This window comes from Bombus pascuorum, chromosome 2 (assembly GCF_905332965.1).
Source record: "Bombus pascuorum chromosome 2, iyBomPasc1.1, whole genome shotgun sequence".
Lineage (NCBI taxonomy): Eukaryota > Metazoa > Arthropoda > Insecta > Hymenoptera > Apidae > Bombus > Bombus pascuorum.
Window position 1 is genome coordinate 5,139,171 of NC_083489.1, and position 26,455 is coordinate 5,165,625.

Below are 26,455 nucleotides of genomic sequence, written 5' to 3' on the forward strand. Positions count from 1 at the left end.
TCTCTACACGTGTACAAGAATAGATCCCAAACTAAATTGCCCGAAAATTGACAAGAGAAAAGAAAGGGACTCGTTCCGAACGAAAGCTGCTGTAGGAGGAAATTGCCCTAAATTTACCCAAACCGAACAACACGTAGCTGTATATCTGCAAAACACGTTGCAGGACTAGAATAAAAATAAGACTGAAATTACGAATGAAGAAAAATGGAGTCGTAATGAAACTAACGGAATACGTGTATCCGATAGCTTCTCCACGTTTCTTCGATCGCATGTTTCTTATAACCTGGCTATTTACGAGAAACGAAAGTCATGTGTGGCGTATAGGTATCGCGCGGAGTAATGGTTTCCAAAGGCAAGCAATGTTACGGAGGGGCCATTATTACCATGAACTCTCACTGACTCGGCGAACGTGACGCCACTGTGTCTACAGTCTGCACTTTCGATCGCGACCGATTCGTTCCAACGACATTGGCCGTTCGCGTGTTTTTCACCGGATACGATTTTCCAAGCTGTCACGATAACTCGTTGGCTAAGTGGCTCTACGTTAAATCATTAACGTTCCGGGATGTTTCCTTGGAACGATAGAAAAGAGAATTGCTCGTACTCTTTGCATGTCAGCATCGATTATTTTAGCCGGCTATTGCACTCGTAATTAGATACCTACAGTATAAAAAGGACGTATACTAACGTTCGAACATTTGTTTTCTTTTTATAGGACGTTAATTTATAATAATTATAACGTTATGCGTTAAAATGGCTATAATAATATTCTATCGACGATGTTTTGGTATTATGCATTAATCGTTAAATATTAGATATTAGACTGATACAGTAGATATTAGAATATTATCAGTTATTACGTATTATTTGAATAATGTGTGATATCTAGTATTATTCTAATAATCTCTTCTATCCGTTTGTATTCGTTTCTTCGAATATTATAAAGCGATAATATTGATTTTTGAAAATTAATCTGTATATTATGTAAAAGGTAAAAGTAACTGATAACTGACCATAGTACCTAGAAATGTGAAATTTGCATAGTATACTTATTTTATAACATAGACGAGGGATAAAGGATTTTTGGAGATACGAATTCTAAAGGGGTAAGAAAGGTGATTTCTTTTAAAAGGATACCCATGTCCCACGAGTCGCCAAAGTTAGAGGCGTGAAATTCGGCATATAAACTCCTTATTAAAAATAAACAAACGCGTGTTTGAGTCTCATTTCATATGCATACCTTGTAGGGGTGAAAAAGGGGCAAATTGATTTCTCAAAGGACATGCGAATTTCTAAATCCAGTAATTCGAACAACTAACGTGTAATAATCGAATTGTTGTCAGTAGATATCAAATTCTATGTTTAGTTATTTTAGAAGTTTTTTTTGGTTTATTTAATTATTCATTTATAAATCACAGGTGAAAATGATTTTTTTAAATTAATGTGATTACTGTGATTCGTTTACATAGCTATACCTGAAACCAATAGAAACATCGAAGGACTGTGTGCTTAATTATCACATGCGATTACTAAATTTTTTAATAAATAGATTAAATATATGATATACAAATTCTATACCTATATATATATTAGAAGATGATTATATTAGATTAGATTAAATTGTATTATATTAGATGATCGATTCCAGCCGGTATAGTTTGTCATTGGTTTTTACACTTTGGACATTATTCTCGTACTTTTAGTACAAATGAATCAAAATGTTAAAATGTTTTTGTGGGATGGAAGTAGTGTGCGTATAAATTTTTGAAGATGTAAGCGTGATATTTTCGACGAAAATTTCGGGAGAATGAATAATTCATATTTCTCAGGTCGTCTAGAAATCTTTAGTAAACAGGAAAGCTTTTAATAAATTAAAATAGGATAATAATATCCTATTTCGTCACCGTTTATAAATTAAGCAAAAGAATATGTATAGTAAAATAATATTAATTGAAAGAACCAGATCAGAGCATTGTTCATATTTTTAAAATTCGGATAGGAAGAAAAAATTGAAGAAAACAAATCAGGGCGTCACTTCGCATTTTCAATTCATAAAAGATATAACTTAGAAAAAACGAAGCTGGCACCCCGCTGGGGGTAGCCACCCACATGCTATATTTATTTTTATTTTATTTTTTGTTTTTTCACCAATAAGATATAACACTATACCAAATGCTCATAAGGACAAATTGTAAAAAACCAAAATAAAATAAAAAAGGAAAAAAAACTTCTCATTTTCAAAGTACAAATGAGAACAGAAATAGAATTCGATCAAATCTACACTCACAGTTAATACACACGTACCTAATGAATTTTCTTCTTTTTTTTAATGAATCACAGACACAAATTTTATCGTGCAATTTCGACTTCTGTATTTTTGAACAATTACTCTCCTTCCGACTGTATTTACGATTATACAGACACATTTTATACTTCAAAATTAAATCTGAATTTTGATCGTACACACGTGATAGCAAAACAAGAAATTTTGAGTAGAATCCTTGACATTATCACCTGAAAACGTTTGCTGAAATAAATCGACAATAAGATTGCGCCACAGACGAAATGGGATTCCGGGAAGCCCAAAACCACAAGATCGATCCGAGTATAATTTTTGTCGGATGATCTCCGCGAGCCTCGATTATAATTGATAGGAATATTCTCTAAAAACGATTATTTACGTTTGTGGAATCCTTAGAGAAGGTTAAAGAATAAATTAATTTCGATGGAAAGTATTTTTTCGAAAGAAATAGGAAACACGGATCACAAGTTTATTAGTTACAATGATTGAGTAATATATTATTAAATAACGTATTAATTCATTATCTATGTCATTCGTTACGTAATGACGACCGCAATCACAGGCCTAGAGTTACTTATTTGTAATAGTTGTTATATTCGTATCAAGTTCAGCTATCAGTTATCAGCTTCGACGCAATTCATTTTCTTCTAACATTTAGATTGTAAGTAATGATAGAGATTCCGTGTTCTTTTCATGTATTTTTAATGTAAATTTTGTTAGATCTAGCGAAAGATTTTGTTTATTTTTTCACGCACGAGATTTACAAATACGAAGCAATTAACATGTAGCATTAGATAACTGTAAAATTATTCCAACTTTTCTATACACTACGATATAAAATGATAATTTTATAAATTTGTTAATTAGCCTGTGAACAACGAAAGAGCATAGATTACGCGCGTGGAAGAAGCGCGCTTACAGCGTTGTACATTTTAAAAATTCCAACAAGGAAACGTGTAACGTGATCGTAGCTTAAAATTGGTGACGTCTATTCTAATGAGGATCTGTTTGAGTTCCAGGAATTTAAAGAAGATCCAAATCTGAGCCTCGCGCTGGAATAATATAAATAAATTTATTACAAAGAGAGAGCGAACAATTTTATACGATACAGAGAAGACGGTAGAAAAATTGGAACGAATCATAAACAACCATGAAATTTATATCACCGATCGATATAACGATGAACATCAGCTATGTTTTATTTTTGATAATTAATTATTTTTTAAACCTTATATCTATACACTGAATCGTTGTAACTGTGCAATGATTTCACTTAATAGTTCACGCTTCTTTATTCCTGTTCAACCATCATTAGCTATAACGGTGTTATAATAGCAACGTCCAATCGAAGATACATTAGAATATAATCATTAGCTTCACTAATAACAGTTGCTGTGAAATAAAAATTAGAAGGAACATCTGCCTTGAACTCAGTAGTTCGACCTTCCGCAATATCTAGCTCTTTTAGAAGGCAGGAATTTCCATGCCTTGTTATTACCTATCAATCTTTGATCGCGTGTCGACTGCTAGTTATCAATAATTCCTTGTACTGTAACATCTGGACACACGCGTGACGAAGCTTGTAACGATTAATATTTTATTCTATGCGCTTTGAAACTTGTTACGAACTATTATTAATTTTTATGTCGATGTGCTAATTTTTAAAATGCAAACGCCTAATCGAAGATAAGAGAACATTTAAAAGAGGCTTTCGCTTGTTACGGGATTCGAGCATGAAAAAATATCGAGTTGAATGAAATTACAAATCATCGAACTGTTCGTTTAAAACATCAAAGTGTAGAAATAGTTACGAGTTAACGCATGAAAATTTAGTATGGTTTGTAAAGAACGTTTTTTTAAAAAATGAGATGCAATTAAAAATTGTAATGTGGTATAATTTATATATTCAGGATTGCGGTGAAACGATCTTTAAATCTATTCACTTTTAATTTTATTATTCCACGTGAATAATAAACAGTGAAGTCGTAAAAATTTCAAAAATAGCGAAGCAATAAAATAAAATTAAAAAGAAAGATGCAAATAATGAAATACCATTGCTTTACCTTATCGTGTCTTATCTTAACTTATCCTATGGTAGCATACAAATCGATCCATGTACTTTACGCTTACTAAAACAGCACGTACTTTACGTCAAATTATACGATATCCTTGAATAACGTTTAAGACAGCATAATCAAACAAAGTGTTACAGAATTATATAAAAATGTCGCAATATGTTAAATTAATTTTCCGCTATAAATTGCTCTCACCTTCTCAGCGTTCAGCAGTTTCTTAAACCTCTTCGACTTCTTAGGTTTGATGCAAGTTGCAAATAAATCCAAACGAGCCCTAATAAGATGCTAACGATGAATCCTGTTCGTGTACAACGTTGCTTAAGCAACACCGTTCGTAACGCACGACGAAATAAGAAATGGCATGTTAAAGATTTAACGATACCGCGCGGCTTGAAAATAAGAAGAAATTATATCGAACCGTGTTTCAGTCGTGGAAAAGTAGAATCAGTGTGTTTCAAACAGGTATAATTGGCGTTACTTTTTACGTCGTCGCGCGAGATTCGACTTATCGTGCTCGCGTTAAAACAGCTCGCGTGATGATACACCCCTCGAGTTTTCACGGTGTTCCAACAGCTCAATCCCATCGGAAACACGCGAGCTAGGCGCTCGTTCGTTCGTTGAAAATACGTCGTCATCACGTGGTTCGCACCTGCGCTGGTCATGGACAATTTTCAAGAGGAAAACGAAGCCTCTCGCTATCTGCGATCATCTTACGAGGCAGTAGAAATGAAAGAAAAAAGAAAAAAGAAAAAAATTGAAACGAAGGATGCGAGGGAATTCTGCGGACACGCTTCGTTGTGCCCTGCAGTCATTTGCAAACAATTCACAGAGAGAAGGAGCGATAATGGCGAAGTTCGTGGAAAGTTAAGGATAGGGTTTTGGAAAATCGAGGAAATTAAACGGAAAGTAGATTGCACTGGGATCTGTTCTTCTCACCACGAATGTTTGATTTTATTTGTTGTAATTGCAATATTTATTACTCCATATAATGTAATTTTTAAATTGTCGACTATATCGCTTGAATTTGATGTTCTTATTTTATTTTTTATTTTGTTATTTCGCTTATTTCGGGGAAAAATGAAATTCTTTGTTCGCGTATCTTTTAAAGTTTGTCCAGTTATTTATCATGTGCAAAAGTTTTATGTGTTGGAGAAAGTGAAATGTTACAAGTAGCGCTATAGGACATCCTTATTTCGATGGCTTAATTCAAAAGTTGATGCATTAACGATGAATTTTGTTTTGTCGCTTTTAAAAGGACGTTTTAAATGTTTGATATCTTACGATTAGTGGAATAGAGAAGCGAGATTGTATGAATGTAATAATAAGAAATTGTCGAGCTTTATTTAGTTTCACTTTTTATGGCGAATTTCATCGATGTAGTTAATATTCTATTACTATTATTACAAAAGATAAAATTCTTTGTTTTTCTGGTTTTCTGAAGCTGTTACTTATGGCTTGAAAAGCTTTCTTTTACAAGCAATAACTTGTATCGCTAACAGGATCGTAGGATAATTTGTTACAGTCCAAATAGTTTATCGACAACAAAATTCCTTTTAATAGAACACATTTCCTATAAATCGAAATAACTTTTCCATGATTATTAAATTGTATCTTAAAAAGTGAAATTCTCTTCGTAGCAAATTCCTGAAATTGTGTTTCATTGAAGCTCCTATCATAGTCCATTCGCTATAAATATAAGGAATAACTCATTACAATTTGTTCTCCTAAATTCACAAGCTATTGTGCAACCTAGTTATAATCAAGTACGCTTATCTCGATCATTTGGCAAAATGTTCCCAGGCTCGTTACAGCAACTAACTGTTGCATCAACGGTTACCTGTACAAAGGAAAACCAAAAATGTACAGGAGGCGCAAAACACGAAGATAATTTTGCGTAATTCAATTTTAACTCTGTACGAGTATCGAAAAATGTCTATTTTGTTAAATTAGATTTGCATGATTGATTGCTCTAACAAAGCTGAAGGAGAATGTGGCATGTGCCACATTATGCGTGTAGTTACATACATAGTGTTGCAGGCTATTAACACTGTCGAGGTAATGTTTCACCGAGCAAAAATGATTTGTCAAAGTATTTCAATTAAAGTTGCTTATTTAAGTAATGGAACACGACTATTGTAATATTATTAGGTAAAGGAGGATGTTGAGAAATGTCTATTATTGGATCTTCCTGCGAACGAAAAATTCCTGCAGAACATTTAGGACGCAGGATATTTCTGAAGGAACAAAAATCTTATTAGCATTCAATCAAACTAGGATGGGAAAGTTCTAAAAGACGACTATGCAAAGATAGAAAAATAGCAGCGATCAAATTTACCCATGCGTTACACTTAATCTTCGTTTTCATCAAATTCTGTAGCTACAGGATAATTGATAATAGACAGGATAAGATAATATACTCATCTATATCGACGTAATTCTTCAGATATTCTATCGATGAGTCAATTGAAGCTTGAAATCGAGAAAATCCGAAGTATCACCAGATTATTGCTATGCGAGAACAATAGCCAACAATGATCTTGTGGTACATCGGATTTGCTCGATCCCAAACTTCAATTGATTTATCAGCAGAATATCTGGAGAATTATGTCGATATAGATGAGTATATTGTCTTATCCTGTCTACTAAAATATATAATAAATAATTTTATAAATGATTTTATCGTGGAGACTGTATAATCCTTTTCATAAATATTAGGATGTTTATAATGATACAGAAGAAAATCATCCTAGATCCATTTTGGATTGCAAGACAAATTTTCTCTTTATCGATTATATTATTACTCATGTGCAGAGCGATCGATCGCTATCATATTTGTATCGGTAGTTTGACAAAGTTTTCGTAAAAGAACATTTGAGCAAAAGTTCACTAGTATCGAACAAAGCAATTAAAAAATAAAATAAAATTTGGAAGTATCCTTTCCATAAAAAAATCATTTTGTATTTTTAGTGTCAATAAGCTTCCATGTAAAACATTATTTCGCTAAACGACAGTTAACTCGTGGATCATTCAACATATTCCATTAATTAAAGTCACATTTCATTAAATTAATATTACATTTTTAATATTTTTATTAATAAATCGTTATAATAATCAACAATAATTCATTTTATACGTAAAAAATTAGGAACAGTATTAACAGTAGCAAAGAAATTTGTCACATATACAGTTTGATAATTTGTTAAAATACGATACTTCACTTTACCGTTCTCCTTCGGTTTACAAGATAACTGCGGTTGTTGAAGGATGGTGTTGTTGGAAATGCAATTTGCATTAATTCCGCTAAAAAAGTACAACGCTGCGTGCAACATCGATCATGAAACGGTTGAATGACGCCTTATCAAAAACGGACAAACATGCGAGGTACTTCTGACCAATAACGGACATTCTTCGCAGCAAGAGGATCACTTCGAATCGCTTACGAACAGAGAACATGTATCTATTAAAAGTCTACCGTCATTCTCATACATCACCATCAGGATCGTTTAGAAGGATCGTTTAGAAGGATCGATTCTCGCATGGACGTCCTGACCGGTGACCAACCATAGGTTTCCCTTTACACGTCCTCGGTTACAAAGAAGCGCATCTTGTTCGCCGTAGAAACCGCTTGGATGTCCAAGCGGTCCAGACAATCGCGTCGGAAGAAACGAACGCGTGTCCAGATAAAAGAAAACAAGAAACGAACGGTATCGGTCGCGGGACGCGGTGTCAACGACACACGAACACGAGGGAACCGTAAGCTCTTAGGAACGCGTTAGTGAAAGAACATGGGACGCGGGAAGGGCCATCGTGCATAATGAGGATATCTGGAAACTCGACTATTCCACGCGCGGTCAACCTGCATTCTCTTAAACTTAATCCGAATCGAACGTTCGAATTTCACCGCGACAAACGTTCCACGCTTTAGAAAGGAAGAACTCGAACCATCGCTCGAAAGTTTCGTATCAATCGTTCGACGATGGGAGGAAAAGATTTTCTACTTTTATGGAAAAAATGAAAAAACTTGAATCGTTTCTGGAAAGTTTGATATCTAACTTTAATAAGATCGTTTGACGACAGGTAGAAAGAATTTGTACTTTTACTGCGAGAAAGGTGATGGTCTAAGAATCGTAGTACTTGCTTATTGTTAGTGATTGGCAAGTGACAGATGAGCTTGGAAGTATTTAAGAAAAGAGAAAAGAATCGTACAATGATGCGAGCGAAGATTTCGCGAATTTGAACTTAATCGCGTACTTTGATTCTTAAAAGCGTCGTTTGGTTAATTAAGTTATGACTTTATTCTCTGTCGTGGTATGTTTTTACGGCTTGAAAGGATATAATAAATTATAAGGAATGGCGGTGGACTGACTTATACTAACCTACGTCACTATGATTCTCAACTGTCTACATACATAGAAGATGTTCGAGTAGATATTTTTATACCATTGGTCGTTAGAATTTATTTAACACTGTAGATAAATCGTTCTGTAATAATTGCATATTATCAAACAAATTATGACACTTACATAATTTTAGTTCAAAATATAATATTTGAAGATCGCAGAAAAAGCATATGAAAACTTTGACACGGATTGCTTTTGCAGAAAAATTATAAACAAGTAACAATAGATAATATTATGAAATAAGAGCAACAAAAACGATAATTTAAACCTTCGAAAAGCTTACAATCGACGGTGTCTGGCATTACGAAACGTTTCAAGAAACTTTAGTCAAATATTCATGCCAATACATATCTCTAAATAAATTTACTAATTCCCAAATCAATAATTATATTTATCACTAAACGTAATATCAAATTTTACTGTTTCAAGTAATTAGAAAAATTGGTAACAAGTCTTTAAAAAGAAAAAAAAAATATTCACACTTCGTATCTTTATCCAAACTCGTTTATCGATATCGTCGTTGATCATCTCGTTTCGTACGCGATAATCTCGAGAATTTCAATGGAGAAATCGATGAAATTGAAACACGTAATTGCTAGGAATTATGCAAAGCTAGTGAGATAACGTTACGCGAACTCCCACTTCGTTTGTTCCATGAAAAGATGCCTTTTCATTTCTTTTTCTTCTGCAGAACCCGGTTCTAAATCGTGTAAGCGATACAAGAAATCTTTTACCGGAATTTCCGGTTCTCGCGGTCACGATTTTGCTCGTTCAAAGATCATAAACCATTATAAAGTTATGCGACACATGGCGTTCCGCGTGTGTCAACGTCCGAACGGGTTGAAAAGAACGTCATCGAGGATGACGTTTTACCGTACGACGTGAGAAATAGACGAGGGATCGCTTCTAAAGAAACGTTTCAATGAGATGCGAAACGCGTGTCGATCGCGGAATCGAAACAACCGACGTTTGATGTGATTACTTCCTGCATGGGGGAAAAACTGGTAAGGTGATAAATAGATTATTCTTTCATCGAGTATGATCATCGCGATAGCGTGTAGCCCATGGTAATTACGGAGAATTTTATAGCCCGGATCGATGTCGATATGATACTACTTGTTGCACGGTTTGTACGTTTTAGCCGCGTCGTTTATCCCCGGTTGCAAATTATAATAAACTTGTTGAATTAATTTAATGAAGCGGAAAGCGATGCTGTTTCTGCTTTATGCATATTTAAAATATATGATGACGTGATGAAGATATGAAACGCATATGAAACGTGGAAATATACCTTATTCTAGATATAACTGTATTTGAAGAAAGATGTAGCATGGTCTTCCTTACTACGTACCATCTTTTCTGGAATTTTTCGAAATACAAGCAAAATTTAAAATCCCCTTTGATGCTTTTAATGTAAAGTAGCGTTAATTCGTAGAAATCTTCGGTTTGATTAAAAATTGCTTGAGAGTGTGAAAATAATTCAAGTAAATGGTATTAGTTTTTAGAAACTTTGGATTTTATTAAAAACGACTGCAATACGTGGAAATAATCGAAGGTCAATGAGAATTGACTAAACTGTCGGATACGTTAAACAGATTTGGTGTATTTAAGTACGTTGTTCGAATTTGTAATTATTTCCTTTGATTTTTAACGGAAAGAACGAATAATTTACATTTTTCTTCGATTTTCGTATATTGTAACAAAAAAGTATCGAATAAAATGTCAAAGAAAATACTAAATAAAATAACATTGAATAGACATTTTCCAATAAATGTAATAAATGTCCTGTTATACTAAATAAAATATCAAATGAAGTCAAATTTAATACACTTTTCCAAATATAACTATATATAGAGTGGCTTTATTGCTTATGGTCGGCAGTATGATTACACCTACAATATACGATTGAATTATCTCTATACGCATTTTAACGTAATTCAAACCATGCGAGTTTCAATAATACTGAAATTTTCCACCTGGAAACCTGTTCACACAGACACTTTGACGTGTCGTCATTCCCGGGGGAAATTCCCCCGGATTCCTTACTTTGTCATCCTTTGCCGTAATTACGGCCGTTCCGTGAAGTTACAAACCGCACACGGCGTGCAACGAAGAAATGTTCGGGTTCTCTGTAACATCGGAGCGCAATTTTGTATCTCCCCGGTGACGGTCGTCCTTTCACGGTCGACGTGGGATCGCTTGAAACCAGGTCGCACGTGAACCATCTCCGCGAACAGAATGATCAATTACGGGACAGATAACTTTGCTTGCCGTGCCCTGTTTCCTCCGGCGACGACAACCCACATGACAGTCCGCTCGTGACACGTTGCTTTGGGAAAACGGACATCCACAGTTTCTCGAATGTTTTCTCGTTCTGCCTTTATTTGCACGATGGAAAGTCTTCTCTTGCAAAGAGATTAGGAATCGACCAAGTTAACGGATATAAGGTTACCGGCTGTCAATATTTGCCGAAATCAATTCTGCCAATTAATCCGTTTAGAAGGATGCGTTTGGAATGGAAAGTTTCTTGCCTAAGTAAAGTAGCTCATTTGCGTTAGAAAATTTTTGTAAATGTTAAACGAACGTGTAACGAATTTTTGTGATTTTACACATTCAAGACGATCGGACGACGTATTTGTGTTTCTTTGGGAACAAATATATTCTTGTCAAGTCTGGCTCGAAGAAGCGAACCAGAACGTTCACGAAACGTGGAAAAAAAAAGACAAACTGCTAATGACGCGATTGAAATCCGAAGAATCAGAAACGTATAAAATAACATTAGATCGTTGTTTTTTGTTATGCAGGAGCAGCCGCTTGATTCGATTATTCTTTTGCAGGACCATCGAGCTGATCGCTCTTATCGCGATTTCCAGCACCCTTTTCCTCTTTTTGCACACAAGAGAGCTGCACTCGCGTCTACGAAAAATGGAAGTTCGCCTTCAACCTGGCGAAGACGAGATCCTGTCGGCAAATCAACTCTCATCCGGTGAGTTTTTCACTCCGTTACATCTCCTTCGAACTTTCTCGTGGTCACATAACTTATGTATTTGCACCAACGCATAGTTGGAAACTTGGTGTGTAACTTGAAACTGTCGTTGGATTCGATAGATATTCGATAGATAAATAACTCATATTTTATCAAGAAAGTGGTATTCCAAATTGAATAGAAAGTCGCTTTACGTGTTGCTTACGTGCCATCCTGATTACTATCATCGCGGAATATTAATTTCTCATGGAAGAAACTAATAATTCAGGTTAGAGGGCAAGCAGATCCATTAACAATTTTTTTCTTTATAAATTTTTCCTGGGAAAATTAAAGCTAGAAATTACAAGGTTTACCATAACATGTTCGAAGTTTACAGGTTAAAATAACACTTTCTCCCTTTTTATAAATAAAATTGTTTTACGCGGAAGTTCACGCCATCGTGTGTTATTATGGTTAGAGAAGAACGTCCGTTTCAATTTTTTTCTCTTTTCGTCACGACTTCATCTTTGTTCATTTCTTCGTTTCGAACCACCTGTTCGGTTCACAAATATAAGTTTCTTGAATATGGTTGGTAAACCCATGAAATTCTCTAGAAAATCGAGCAAAGAATCTTTTTTGAAATGTTCAATAGCGCGCGAAAATACATATGTAGAATTATAATCAAATAAGAGGATACTTTTGGTAATACGAGATTGATTATTAAATTCCAAAATTGATTGTTCCAAGTCAATGAATTTCAAAAATATTTTCCTCAATATTTAAAATGCAGAATATCTTATAAATAGTGGACTTTCGAAGTCGACTAAATAAATGAATAAATATAAGTCTCATTACAAAACACCACTAACGATTATCAAACATTAACTATATTTACAAACGAAGAAAGAAATTAAAAATCCTTAATCCACTCGTGATAAGAAGACGGTCCTAATTACCTGAGAAAATTCTCTGCTTTAAGGATACAAGGGTACAAAGGTAACAATGTTAAACGTGTAGAAACCAACGTGTGTATTTGTCGTTAACAACACGTGCTCGAGTCATGGTCTTGAGAGATGTGAAATGTACATTCTCGCGCCCCAACTAATCTTCCTGGTGTAATTAAAATCAGAAAGAAAAAAAATATTTAACCATAATCGTATAAATCGCGTAAATTCCTAAATTGGTTGGCAGACTGTAGAAACACAATGCGCATACACGCGTATGTACGCATTATGGCGTCCTTCGGATGCGAATATCCTTCAAGGGAGGCTAGACTTCCCGGTTGAAGAAGGTCAAGGTGTGAGAGCGAACGCACAAAGAGCCAACAGTCAGGGGAAAAGCGTGGAGCGTGTGTGTATATATCGTTAGATCATTATCGTTCCAGCTCGTAGCATTTCGCATTCGCGAGATACGTAACGGTATCAGGGTCCTCGTTTGCCCGTAACACGCTAATTAACCGCTCCGGATCTGCCGCGTCGCGTCGCGTCGTTCTGATTCCCTCTTTAATGCAGCTGCTGTTCCCAATTTGTTGCGCCGTCGTTTTACGATCGCATCGATCAATCGCCGCCTTCTTCCTGTAGTTACGTATCTTCGCTAACGTATCTGAATTTCAAATGTGTCTTTCACGTCGATTTAATTCTCTGTCTATGAAATACGTGTACACGTATTTCGAAACACATATTTGTACGATAAAAGTTGGTTATCAAGTTCTGTTAAATTTCTGCGAGGTTGTTAAATTGTTCAAGAAACGCGTGTATCGTCGTTAATTAATTTCGCGTTGAAACGAATCTGGAACTTTTACACGTTAACTCAACAGGTAGCTTGTCGCGCGATTTTGTGCGTGAATTGTACGAACAAATATATTACAACGATGTGATAAATATGACAATGCCTGAAGTTTTGAGATGGTAGCTTTGCATTCGACAGGTCTGTATATCTGCGTGTTGAATTTCACCTTTTTTTCCTATTTCAACACATGCAACTTTTAGCTCGAAATAATACTTTGTCCATTTGGGTACATATTGCTTTTGGATTGTGGAATTCAGCCACTAATTGCAACGTAAATCAATTGCGAAGAATAGTCCATTACAACGCACACTTTTCTCTAGGAGAATGATTGCAAGCTTCGTTGAACGCGTATAAAACTTCATAAATTGCGGAGATGGAACTTTTTGTTTACAATGTATTAGGAGTACAAATTCCTTAATCTGAAATTTAAGAAAGTACAGCAACTTGCTCAATTGAGATATTCGCCGTTGCTTTCTACAACTTTTAAGCGATCTATCAGGCAAGAGATGAATTTCATCGCGATAAGATGCTGTGTCTCTAGACGAGATCTAATAGTCAAGTCACTTTTGTATCTGATCCACTAATTGGAAGTGGCTGTAGGATAAGACGCGTTACATCGATCGGAACAAGTAGCACTTCAAAGTTTGCTACTGCAAGACGTCCCAAACCAGGCTCGTTACGATGTCTTTCGTCTCTTGGTCTTGACGATTGCATCTTGTTTAAAGACAAAACAATTTTCCACGATGGATCTCGTCACCTGCTTCGTAGATAGCCAAATTTATAGACAGCAACGACAAATACTCCGATCGAACAGCTTGCTACATCTTTTTTCTTTTCTGCAGCTATTTTCTTTCTTAACTAAACTTTCAGTTCCAGCGAAAAATTTGACTCATTCGTTTGTACACTTGATATTTAGGTATTCAGAGCGTTTAAAATACGATTACATTCAACTAAAATATAATCAACTCAGATGTAAGCCTTCAGAGTTGACCTGTAGCTACCGCTAATTCGCTATTCGCTATCCGCTATTCGTCGTTCTTATAAGATAAAAGTATCTTGTACAGAAACAGCCGTCTTTCCGTTTTCATCGCATAAATTCGCCGAGACGGAGGTTTTTCTTTTCGCAAAGGAACGTCTTTGTTCGAAGAGATTTATTGTTATGACGGCGGCGATAAAGGGAGAGGAAAGAAGTGGCCGAACAGAGTTCTCGAAATAGCTTCGGGTTATAAATATTCATAATTGAGTGGCTGGCGTGAAATGGGACGAAACGTTTCCGACGATCTTCCCCTAAGATAACAACGGTCGTACAATTCGTATAATTAGAAATGTTCCAAGTACGCGTACAGAAGTATGCGTAGTTCATAAGGTATATCGGAAATCGAAAGTGCAGGGCAGGAAGATGTTGATGAATCGATTTTCCTCCCTCGAGCTCGCATCGTCCGCTGCATACTTGAGCTGTAGGTCATCGAACTTCTCACGAGAACTGGTAGATGTTCGAAGAATCGTGCTATCGTTCGAAATACCAGCGTTTACGATTTCTAATGCTGTCGAACCATCGATCTATACTGCTCGTTACGAAGCATAGAAGGTTAATCGTTTGCACCTGTAATTGCTTCTTAAAGCACGCATGATTGATCGAGAAATTGGATTCGCTTATTCGATGGATCTCTGATGATAAATTTAATGTTTGAGAAATAATTAATCCGCGTGGGAAAGTACGACGACAGGTAGAAAATTGAAGTTAAAATTCGAGAAGTGATTGCAGCTTACCAAGTTACGATAATTCGCGAGTTTAGAATTATACGAAAGATTGCGATAACTGTAAAATAATCGATACGTGCGTTGTGAAATACACGTGACAAATGGAAGTTTCGTTTATAATTTAAAGAGAGAAGATAAATAATTTTGCAATAATTTACAAGTTTGGAATTATAAAAAATTTAACGGTACAGTAAATTATGTAGAAATTTCGCAATAATTTCAAAATAATTCGTCCGTAAGTACATGAAATAAATATGGGAAAAGTTTGAAACTGTAAAAAATTTCACGATGGTCGTAAAATAAATTTTACGAAAATATTGCTCTAATTTTGTGTGCAACGATATAATGTAAATACGTACGATATAATATCGCATAAGTGTGAAATGAATTATTTAAGTGGGAAAGTAGACTTTACAGAAATACACACAGAATATGCAGCGATGCTATGCAAAAACCTTTTATCATAGTTGAGACTGTTGCTTGAAGGGAATGGATGTATCGCTTCGCTCGGAGAGTTCATATCTCTTGACCTCATTTCCAGCGTTCTACTTATTGTCAATGAGAAAAGAATTCCTTTCTGCCGCGGCTTCACTGTGCGCCACTCTCATTAAGGATAATTTCAAAAAGTGAATCACGTTATATATGAACGATTGGTAAATGTAATGTTTGGGGGAGGGGGGTATAAGAGGTAAGAACGGAAACATTAAAAATAGAACTCTTTTCAATGAAACAAGATCATCTTTAACGAAGTCATTTACGACGAAGAAAGATATTTCAATCGAGAGCATTGAATAATTCGTGACAAACTTTGAAAAGAAAATAATTTTTCTTATGATTCACACATACTCAACTAATTTATTTCTGCCAGTTGTTGGTCGTTGGATCAAAATAACAAACTGTAATTATCATTCTTTTCATATATGTAAAAGATTGTGTTTTTTTCTTAAATTTACCTACGCTATTGTTTGTTAGATATAAAAAATTTCCATTAACAATCATTTGCGAGAATAGTAAATTGTGAAAGGAATAATTTTTTGTATATTGATAAACATACAAACATAACGAAACTGTTCGCTAAAAGGATAAATCCTACGGTAAGATTCATACAAAGTAACAAATTTTACAAATATCTTTCGACGTAACAATTAACCTAACGTAGTATTGGTTTCACTTTCGTTTCCATACGGAACAATCGGTTTCGTTCATGAAACCGAGAACGTACAAAGAATACACGGCAAAAAGGTCTTAATAAAACATAATTATAGAGTTTCTCTCTAATGATCCATGCACCTGCCAATTAATATGTACAGTACGTGTACAATGTGACAAAAACTTGAAGCTATTTTCCATTTTCTTCGCGTCTAAAAACGATAATATCAAAGTAATTCGAAGATCATTCCACATAGATAATTTAAAATTGTTCAGTGTCAAATATTCTCGACGTTTTAAATCGTATCTGGATTAACTAGTCGTACGTATAGAACCCAATTTCTGTATCTTATATTCTGAAACAGGATATCGTTTCAAGTACATTTTTTACATGTTGAAAATTACAGATAATCGATTGCATAATTTCATTCACAAATAAAGTTGGACGCGGCTGATACTAACTCGAGATAAGGAAAATGAAGCGAATCGGTTATCTTTGGCGGAAGATAAAGATCGACGATTTATAAATATGATACGGAGTCTGGCACGAACTACGAATTATGGTTATAAGTTGTAACATGAATTTTATAGAAGAACAGGAGCATTTTACAGAGTACGCTTTCCAGATCGTGTTGTGATATGCGAACGAGTTCGATTTAACGTTAGTTATTGTACTCGTGACTTGGTATTATAATATTATACTTATAAAAAGGATATAATAATATACATTTGATGAAAAAGAAATAAATTTATGAAGTTTCTATGACCACCGGTTTTTAACAACTTTCTTCGAGCTGCTATCATAACTATGAATAATTCAAACTGTGCAAAAGGTGATCGAGCAGTGTAACGATGCAGCTTTTTAGCGAACTAAATTAGAAAGATAAAATCGATTCTCTATTTCCACTTGATTCTTTTCAAATTTTAAAAGCTATTATCCGACTTATACAGATATATATTTCTATAAGTGAAATTTAAAATCACTGAACGATTCAGTAGAATATGTCCGACAAAAGCACGTTGCTATTGATCGTAAATTAAAATTATTAAAAAGTACACTGCTAATACATACTACGATGTTACTGATTCAAACGAAAATTATTAGAATCGATATCGTCAGAGTTATTTAAATTGATTAACAAATCCATTTATAGAACAGGTTGAATGTGACGGCACAATCAAGACGTAATATGTCAGGTCCACGAATAAGAGAAGCATTAATGAGATGAGACTAAGATGCATCGAACCTCGTCACGTCCTGTAGGCAAGGCCAATAAACAGGAATAAGGAACAGAGGTTCTTGTTAATCTTCGATCGGTTGACTCCGCGTGATCTAATGGTATTAAAATGAGCTAGGAGTAATATTTCGTTGTAACTAGAATATCTTCCGAGCTTCGAGGGATAAGATACAGAATAATATATACAATCTTAGAGGGGAAAAAAGGTAAAGGAACCTATTAAAGAACTCACTAATCGCTTCCGTTCACTGATCACATCCTGAATTTTGACGTCTTTCGCTCTATTACTATGGTAAGATCAATCGAGAAGATATTGTAAAATACAACTATGCAGATAATTTTGTACGACTCGTGCCAATTATAATCAGTAATTCTGTTAAACATTAGCTCAGTTCTAATTATAACCGGACATCAGTCGATGTGAAATCGATCGATTTATGTCTCCCTTGTCTTGCATACTTTAATGGACGAGAATGAATCAATTGACAGGAAGAGCGACATTTCCTCGGTTAGATGGAATATAATTTTCGCTGAGTGAATACTTGATACGTATTTCCATATTTTAAATACCGCTACGTTTCGATACGATCGAGCTCTTCTATCGTTAAAAAATATCGTCAAGTTTCAAGAAAATATGAAAGAATCGCTATTGATATATCTACGTTTTAACTTTCTTTTAAAAATGTTAAGGATATTCTTGCTCGTTGGAACGAGATTGAAACATAAATACTCAAAGATCGTGGTAGAGTTAAGGTTTAATCGTAGGGTTAACATAAAGTTATAGACTATAAAGTCTACCGAGGTCACTGTAGCGATTTTCATATCGCGAACATTATTTCCTATATCGTCCACACTGATGAAACATGGAAAATGTGCGAAGGCTGCGATATAAATAAATATGAGAACATTTACTCGATCTTTGAAACAGTTCCACTGTCACAGAAAATACGTCGTTTGAAATAGTTTATGTTTGCCTAGTGAAATTTTCATGTTTCCTCTGTCACGTTGGAGTTATGGCTTGGCCCAGTTGCAAGAAATACCCTTTTATAGCGTGAATACATTTAGCCCGAAATAAAGACATTAATCGTCACACGACGACCTATTCACAAACTTTTTCACCCAACTCCGTGAACATTTTTTACATCGATCTCGTATTAAAAGCCTCACTTTGTAACTTTTCAAACGATATTTTATACTCCGCGAATATTTAATTTCTTCGCTCACAACTCACAATCAAAATTAATAGCACTGACTAATCCTGTACCTATGGTAATATTTACAAGCTACTTTCGACAGTCGTATTATTCAAACTTTGTATCACAGCCAAAAGGATTAATTATCCAGCAACCGTGTAAAAAACGAACAAAAAGAATCCTCCAACCCCGTTCTCGTTATCCATCACTCAGAAAGGAAATTCCAGCTTTATCTCCCTCGACCCGGAAAATGAGTCGGAACCGTAAAGAAGCGAACGTAACCCGAAGAAAGGGGGAGGAGACAGAAAAAAAGAAAATGCTTTGCAAAGAGGAAAAACGCGTGAAATCCAGGGGATAATCGAGCGATGGGTCGTTCACCAAGGAGAAAACGGAAATCACGGTCGCTCTCTAGCCCGTAGAAAATGCAGAAGAGGCTCCGGCGAAATAACCCGTCTCGCAGGTGGCCGAGAGAAGTGAAAGGGAATGACGTTCGAGTGGAAGAAAGGGGCAGAATGCAGAATAAACGGAATGAAATATCTCTTCGAGACGGAGAAATGGATTAATAGCGGTTCTTGGCGAATACCCGTCTGAAATGAAAGTTCAATCGCGGTTCTCTTGCGAGCTGCTGAAGAGGATAAAGCTCCTGAGGCGTATCGTGCGTGATGGTGGGGAGGGTGTTGTATGAAAGGAAGTCATGTGAGTAGAGTGGTAGGCATTGGTGGTCGAAAGGGTGTTATTTTGGTGCGGAAGAACGGCCTATGGTCGTTAACTTTTGATCCAGGATGGCGAGTCTGTAGAAAACTTTGGTTAATTTCCAATGGATCTCTCTATTAACGTCGATGCTTGCTTTTGCTGGCGATTTGACGACTATCGTCGATATTTCGTTTGTGTTAGGAACAGAGCTCTAAAATAGTGGTAGATTATGTAAGAAATATGAAAAGTATTAGAGGAATAGAAGCGAATTATGTATGAAATTTTGCTTGTATAATTTTGATTAATTAGTTGTTAATCGGAATTGAAGAGATTGAATACTCGTAAAGATATTCTTTATGAACTGTAAAATAAAAAATTAGTGGAAGATTTAAATGTATCGAAGACTTTAGAAATTCGGAAATATTTATATATTTGTTAGTGACATCGTTATAGAAAATTGATTTTTTATATTGGTTATATTTTACGCAAGCATGACATAAAAATGATTACACTGTAATTACTTTAACAGAGACAAATGTTTCGAAGCGAGTGAAGAAACAGCGAACGAATCTATCTCGATTGCAATTAAGACTGTAAGCGGAAGAAGACAGAATAGATATTGCTTTAATTGCTTACGATCGAGTTGATTAAGCTTCCACGATAATCATATTTGAGATAATCCTTAATAGTATTTCATAGCCAGTCGTCTTCGCTCAGAATTACAATAAACGACATTAAGGCTGTGTCTAAAATATATGTTAAATTAATCATGAATATGAATGAGATTTTATGCTATCGTGTTTTAAAATGAAACTAAATTTAATTAAAATGAAATCCCAAGACATGCAAGTCGAAATTTAAGAAAATATTAAACTATGTTACCTTATCAGTATTTTTCTAACAACAATAGTTAGTTTTCTTGTAGAACTTTTTTATTCGTATACTTCGTAAGATTTTCCAGAAAATAACGAAACTTACCATGGAAATAATACGATCTATTGAAATTAGAAAACATCGGAACTAAAATGGACGTTGATTTTATATTTTTTAAGAAAATTTTAACGAATAAAACTTTCCAATGAATTTCTTCTCTACGGAAATGTTCTGACTTTTTCTACTTTTTATAAATATTTTTCTGCCATCGCAGAAAGTAATATCTTTGACCTTCACGAAGTTAATCTTCAAACCATAAAGTCTCGTAGGTAAAATTAATGATTATGTTGTTTCTCGCCAATCAAATGTAAATTAATCCTACTAATTTTCTCTTTGATGGAAGAGATAACGTCCAATCCACGATGTTGCTAATCCAGAGGAAGAGAAATGAACATTTCTCAGTCGTGAAAATGAGATTAGGCAGATTCAGATAACAATCCTTGTTAAAAAATTCTTGTCAAATCTTTGTATTTTGCTACTTTCTAGTCACAATTAAAATCCAGAAGATCGAGTCAACCTTCAGAGTAAATTCGATCCATTTGTTTCTTCGCGAAATTAACATTTGAAAAGGGAGAAGAATTAAGAAATTAGTGAAGAAGCGGCTCAGACGAGGAACAACAAAATAGATGAAATTAATAAAAAGTGAAAGAAGATACAAAGTAATATATATGTTGAATTAGAGTATTTCTTTAGACTAAAATATCTCTCGTGTTCGTAGTATCCAAAGAAATCCATTTTCTTAGCGAAATTACATTACAATTTGTCATGCCCTCTATGTACATCTATGAGAAAATGTAAGCGTTCGCATGCTTTTAAGAATATGGACTACTAGAGAGAGTGTATAAAAATAAATAGAAAGTGATAAAAATTCTTATGCTGTAATAGAAAGAAAAATACGCTCATCATTTCTAACGCAAGTGACTAGCAAGTGAAAGAGCATTGCAAACAAAATCTTCTTAGAAAGTTGATTTCCACGGTTCGAAGTCATTTCATTTTAACTGCAATTTTCTTATATCTTTCTCTTATCTGACAAGCCCTAATAAAATGGGAACAAGGGGTTGAAAATTTGTTTGACTTTCTGTCAAGTTTAGATGGTCACTATGAAAGATCATGATGTCTAAGATGCCCGTAAAGAAATCTATATCGGTTTTCGTTACGCGTAATATCATACTACGATATCTTGAAGTCCTTTCTTTCTCATATGGAAATCAATAGCTGAAGATGATCTTCGTGTTAAAATCTGATCTTCGCGTTACGATCCGATGTTAAGATAATTCATTTCTTTTAATAAACACATAAAGTCTTCGAAAGTGAATTATCGGAACGATAGGAGAGGTAAAAAGAAAACTCAAAATCATTTAACTTAATGTTCAAGTTACGTGATGTTTCTCTATATTTTCAACATGTATCCCTTAAACATAAAATATTACAGCAAGAACGTTATTATACGTTCTCTACTAATATTCTTGTACATTAAGACACATATTATCACTATATAATACAATTTATTCACTTTCACTCTTTCTTAAAGTAAAACAAATAAAAAGATATAAAATACAATGTTACAAAAATTACTTGGTATATCTACATGAAATCATAGAAATAATAGGCTTGATATAACATTAATACCTTCTTTATATATTTCTTTTTTTTATTTGCAATAATATAATGCAATATCCTATAAATAATATCCTACTATCTCCTCAGTGATGACAAATATTAAAGATTTTGTAATCTCTGACATATTCGTATCCCAAGATTCTTCTCAATTAAACGTTTTAATTTCGCTTCCCTTCAAAAACACATTAAAGGCAATTGCATTCTACGCAGATGCAAACGACTCTGTGACAAACGTTACGTTCGCAGCTTTTTTGACAAATCAGATGCAGAAAATTCTATATACGCGCGTACACTTTCGTGACCGACTGTACACTTCTTCTACTCTACTTTTTCTGAAATTCTCAAACCCGGCTACCATATATAGAACCATTAATGCTCGCGAAAGAATCCTGCATCGAAGATTACACGTAATATCAGAGCACGATCTTCTTTCTTTCTCGCTTGAAGAACAAGCAGCGCGGAATCATCTTCGTTAAAATGGTTCAGCGGTTTTGATCGATAATTATAATTAGGAAGGAAAGTGAAGCAGATAGGAAAACGATAGAGGAAGCGACCGAATGAAGAAAGCAATGGACGATCTTGCGAGATAAGTCGAGAAGCAGATTAACGAGGTGATTTTCACTTCTTGGCGAAGTTACGTTCGCACCTCTCGTTCGCGATAATATCGTGCGGCCACAACTCGTAATACGTCCGAGCGGTATGTGCTCCGTGTGCGCCGTGGCCTTTTCATGGTCAGGATCAAGATCGAGAATGAGCTATGGCGACTCGTTCTGCGATCGTGGATACTGGTCGAATGCGGAAACGATGCTCCGTTTACAGCAACCATCGTTCTTTTCTTGCTCTCGCGCTCTTCTTTTTCTTGTCTCTGTTCTCGAAACGTATCTCGAACACTATACAGTTCTGTTTACGAACGTTTCGATATCGATTATTATACGATCGGTAAAATTTGTCTCGTTCTCATAACGGATCTGTTATTTTTTAATTTATGGAAAATTTGGTTTTCATTTATGTTCGACCTTCACATCTTAAAATGTATAATTGCGAATACAGTGACGAGTTAATTAAGGAATCGTTCTAATATATTTGCTTTTACTGATTGTTTACTATTAGAGTGGTTGGCGGTTAATATCACAGATTGAGTTTCTACAAGTTTTCAGAAAGATTGACTTATTTAAAAAATCGTAACTATTATGTTGAAGTAATTAAATTTCAAGAACTCTACACCTTTTCTTTTGGGTATCCGTGATCTGGAGACTGCTGTTACGAAGAGAATAGAATTTAATGAAAAAAATTGAAAATAAGGAGAAGTCCATGTTATTGTGTACTTGAATATAAATTTCGTTTTGGGTTACAAGGTCTAGAATCACAAGAGCTATAAGTAGATTTCTATTGCTGTTTCTTGCAGCCTTCAGCCAGAGCTACACATCAAGGTTACTTCTTGCTAATGTTCTTTGCTATAAATATATGAACGTACTCTCTATAACACCTTTTTCCTGTTGTATCGTAACACTGTAAGAGTGAGGATCTGGATCAGCAGACACTATAGCTGTACTTATACCTATACTTATTGCAATATATTTTTCTGTTACAAATTCAACCACTCGTTCCTCTATCAGACAACCTCCACACATTATTCAGCTTATTTTTAGTCGTAATGTTCGATCGAAACACATTTGTATACTTATAGTGGGTTGGCAACTAAGTGATTGTGGATTTTGTCAGTACCACCTAATGTTGCCAACCCAGTACAATTATACGTATTTATTTTTATTCTAATTCCTGTTACTTGATATTTGATTGCCTTTTATCGCGTAGTATCCTTCGTTCTTGTTTCGGTATAGGTGCATTATTCTTTCCGAATTTGTTGCACGTTGCTGCAAAACGTTTTGTTGCATCCATCGAGAGAACAGAATTGATAAATGAACGTGCTGTTTGTATGATAACACGTTAAAGATTGACCGTAAAATAACGATGAAAAAAGAATATACAAGTACAAGGGGGGGGGATGAAAAATCGAGAAGATGCACTGATCGTTAACAATTTTTTCGTGAAACGATAAAAGCATTACCTCGCGTGTTTATGTTTGTCGCGAAAGGTATCATTCTTTGTTAAAACTTTATCAAAAATCTACGATAAAAATTAGAAAAAATAAGGGTGCACGTTTCCCTTCGCTATTATTTGTAGGCAGACATAATTCTTAACGTGTCTACATGGAACGTACAACGTGACTTCCTCGTAGTCAAGTTCAATATCTGAGAGATAGTTTATGGTGTCCCTTTCATAAAGGAATGCTCGTAAATATTTCTTAACCACGGAAAGTACCGCGACGTTGGTAATTATCGTATTAACGTCTTTTACAGACACTTTCCTACTCTTACTAGACATGTATCATTTTTATCATGGAAATTATACCGTAACCTTTGAACTATAATTTCAGAAACTAATGAAATCGAAATCTCTGTAATATCGTCTTGAAAAAATTCTAAACAATCTTCCAATGATATCTATGATTGAAAATTAGATAGAAGAATTCAACGTTCTTAAAAATAAGGAAGATTCAAATTGTAATTGATCTCCGAGTATAATTAAAGAGTTTCTTTCATTTGTTGCATTTGATTGTCCAAGAAATATGTAATCATTGGTAAAACTGTGTCTACTTTGTTGCATTTTCGATTAGAAAAGGGGAAAGTTCTTTCTCTTAATCTTCGTTGTTATCCAAGCAAAGAGATCGATATTTAAAAATTTATTCGTTACTTTGTTGCAGATTTGCGGTTTTACTTTCTACAAAATTGAGAAATTAATATTAATAAGTCAGCTTATTGTTCTCACGGTTAAACACAAATTTCATTCTAGTCTTCGCATAAAATTTTGAGGCTCGTGATTCCTGGTGATTAGAATCGAACGTGACAAATTATACTGGATACATTGTAGGCTAAATAACAGTATTCAAAGTAATCAAGAGACGTTGTGCTTCAAAATATAGATAAATATGTTTTAGAATGTAGATAAATCACAATACAACCCTTAATATTTGAATTAATCAGGAAATACTTCAGCATTAGAATCACCGGTCTTTTCTAATAATTATTTCACGTTTTAATAAAAATAATATTCTTGACGATGGCAGAAAATATGATACAAGTTAAATATCGTCTTGATTGCTATTATTTATTATTATTTCCATCGCAAGAAATAAAGAAACGTTTTCTTTATCTTAAAGGGTAGTTCCAGTAATTATTCTCATTTTTACTTTCCATTCTTTTTTGGAATGAAAGTCGTAGTTCTATCTACACGGTATTTTATTACGTTTCTCAAATGTTAAGTGATAATTAGTCATGGTTTATGGTGAAGTGGAATAGCGATATTTTAACGGTAAGTACACGTGGAAATTATGCAGAATAGAATAACGTAATTATTAAATCTACCATAAGGAGAGCGTTGATTTTATTAATCAACAGTTATTAAAGAAGTAATTATGATTATTTTACAAATTTGAATATTTCTCCATGTTATCTTATTAGAAATTAATTTATTTACGTATTTAATCATTTTTTGTAAACTATTACCTTACTAACAAATTGTTGCTATTACATCGAATAAATTTAGCTCGCATCTAGCGAATTCAAGTTCACACGTTAATTACAGATATATTGCAATATTTAAATCCTATAGCGAAAAGTGAAGTAGAAGCGCTTTAGCTTTTCTGCAAACATTTCTACAAACTCATTATACACATTTTGTTATACACAATTTATACCGAAAATTGATAAAAAAAAGTTTGCAGTGGAATTACTCTGATAAAATATTTTCAAATCTAAAACTCCAAACTTTCAATTGAAAATACGAAAATACACATTTTTCTTATGTAGTTTTAACGTTCGCACCGAAAATACCCAATGCATAACTAGCCGTTTATTTTCTCGATGTGACAATCCTCTACCAATATCAACGATAGTACGAATTCGAAGGAAGACCGATGTACCTACTCTAATAAAATTTACATTTTTTCAACGTACCATGTATTCTATCAATTACTATCTAATTATCGATTACGACTTTTCATAAATCATAAAATTTAATTTATAAGAAAAGAGAGAAGAAAAAGAATAATAAGAAATAGTAAGAAAGATGATCGTTCAATTCGAGAGCTGAAGATTCGAAAGCGCATATTCTTATTATTTAAATCTGCGTTTTCTCACCAAACTCTTTCTTATCTGGGACGTGCTGCGATATTACCAAGCATTGCCGATAAAAATACGACGATGATCATTTAAGAATCAAGGAAACGGGAAGATAGAGTACCGCTGGGAATCTCATTGTTCCGTTTTTACAAAGCAA

General features: G+C 34.4%; 2 protein-coding genes across 5 annotated transcripts in view; one reads left to right on the top strand and one right to left on the bottom strand.

The window, feature by feature from the left end:
- The window catches only part of LOC132904697 (heparan sulfate 2-O-sulfotransferase pipe), a 125,415-nt gene that overhangs the window by 38,391 nt on the left and 60,569 nt on the right, over positions 1–26,455 (top strand). For all 3 annotated transcript variants that reach the window (XM_060955401.1, XM_060955400.1, XM_060955399.1), the window contains one exon: positions 11,615–11,763. In XM_060955401.1, the coding sequence (XP_060811384.1) occupies positions 11,703–11,763 (61 nt within the window). In that variant the 5' untranslated portion in view covers positions 11,615–11,702. The remainder of the gene's footprint in view (positions 1–11,614; positions 11,764–26,455) is intronic.
- The window catches only part of LOC132904692 (leucine-rich repeat-containing protein 15-like), a 108,314-nt gene that overhangs the window by 26,583 nt on the left and 55,276 nt on the right, over positions 1–26,455 (bottom strand). The window contains exon 1 of one of the 2 annotated variants that reach the window (XM_060955391.1): positions 4,573–4,925. The exons of the other annotated variant lie outside the window; for it this stretch is intronic. The gene's annotated coding sequence lies outside the window, so the exon portion shown is untranslated. Of the gene's footprint in view, positions 1–4,572; positions 4,926–26,455 lie in introns of those variants that run through there. 2 annotated transcript variants of the gene reach the window in all.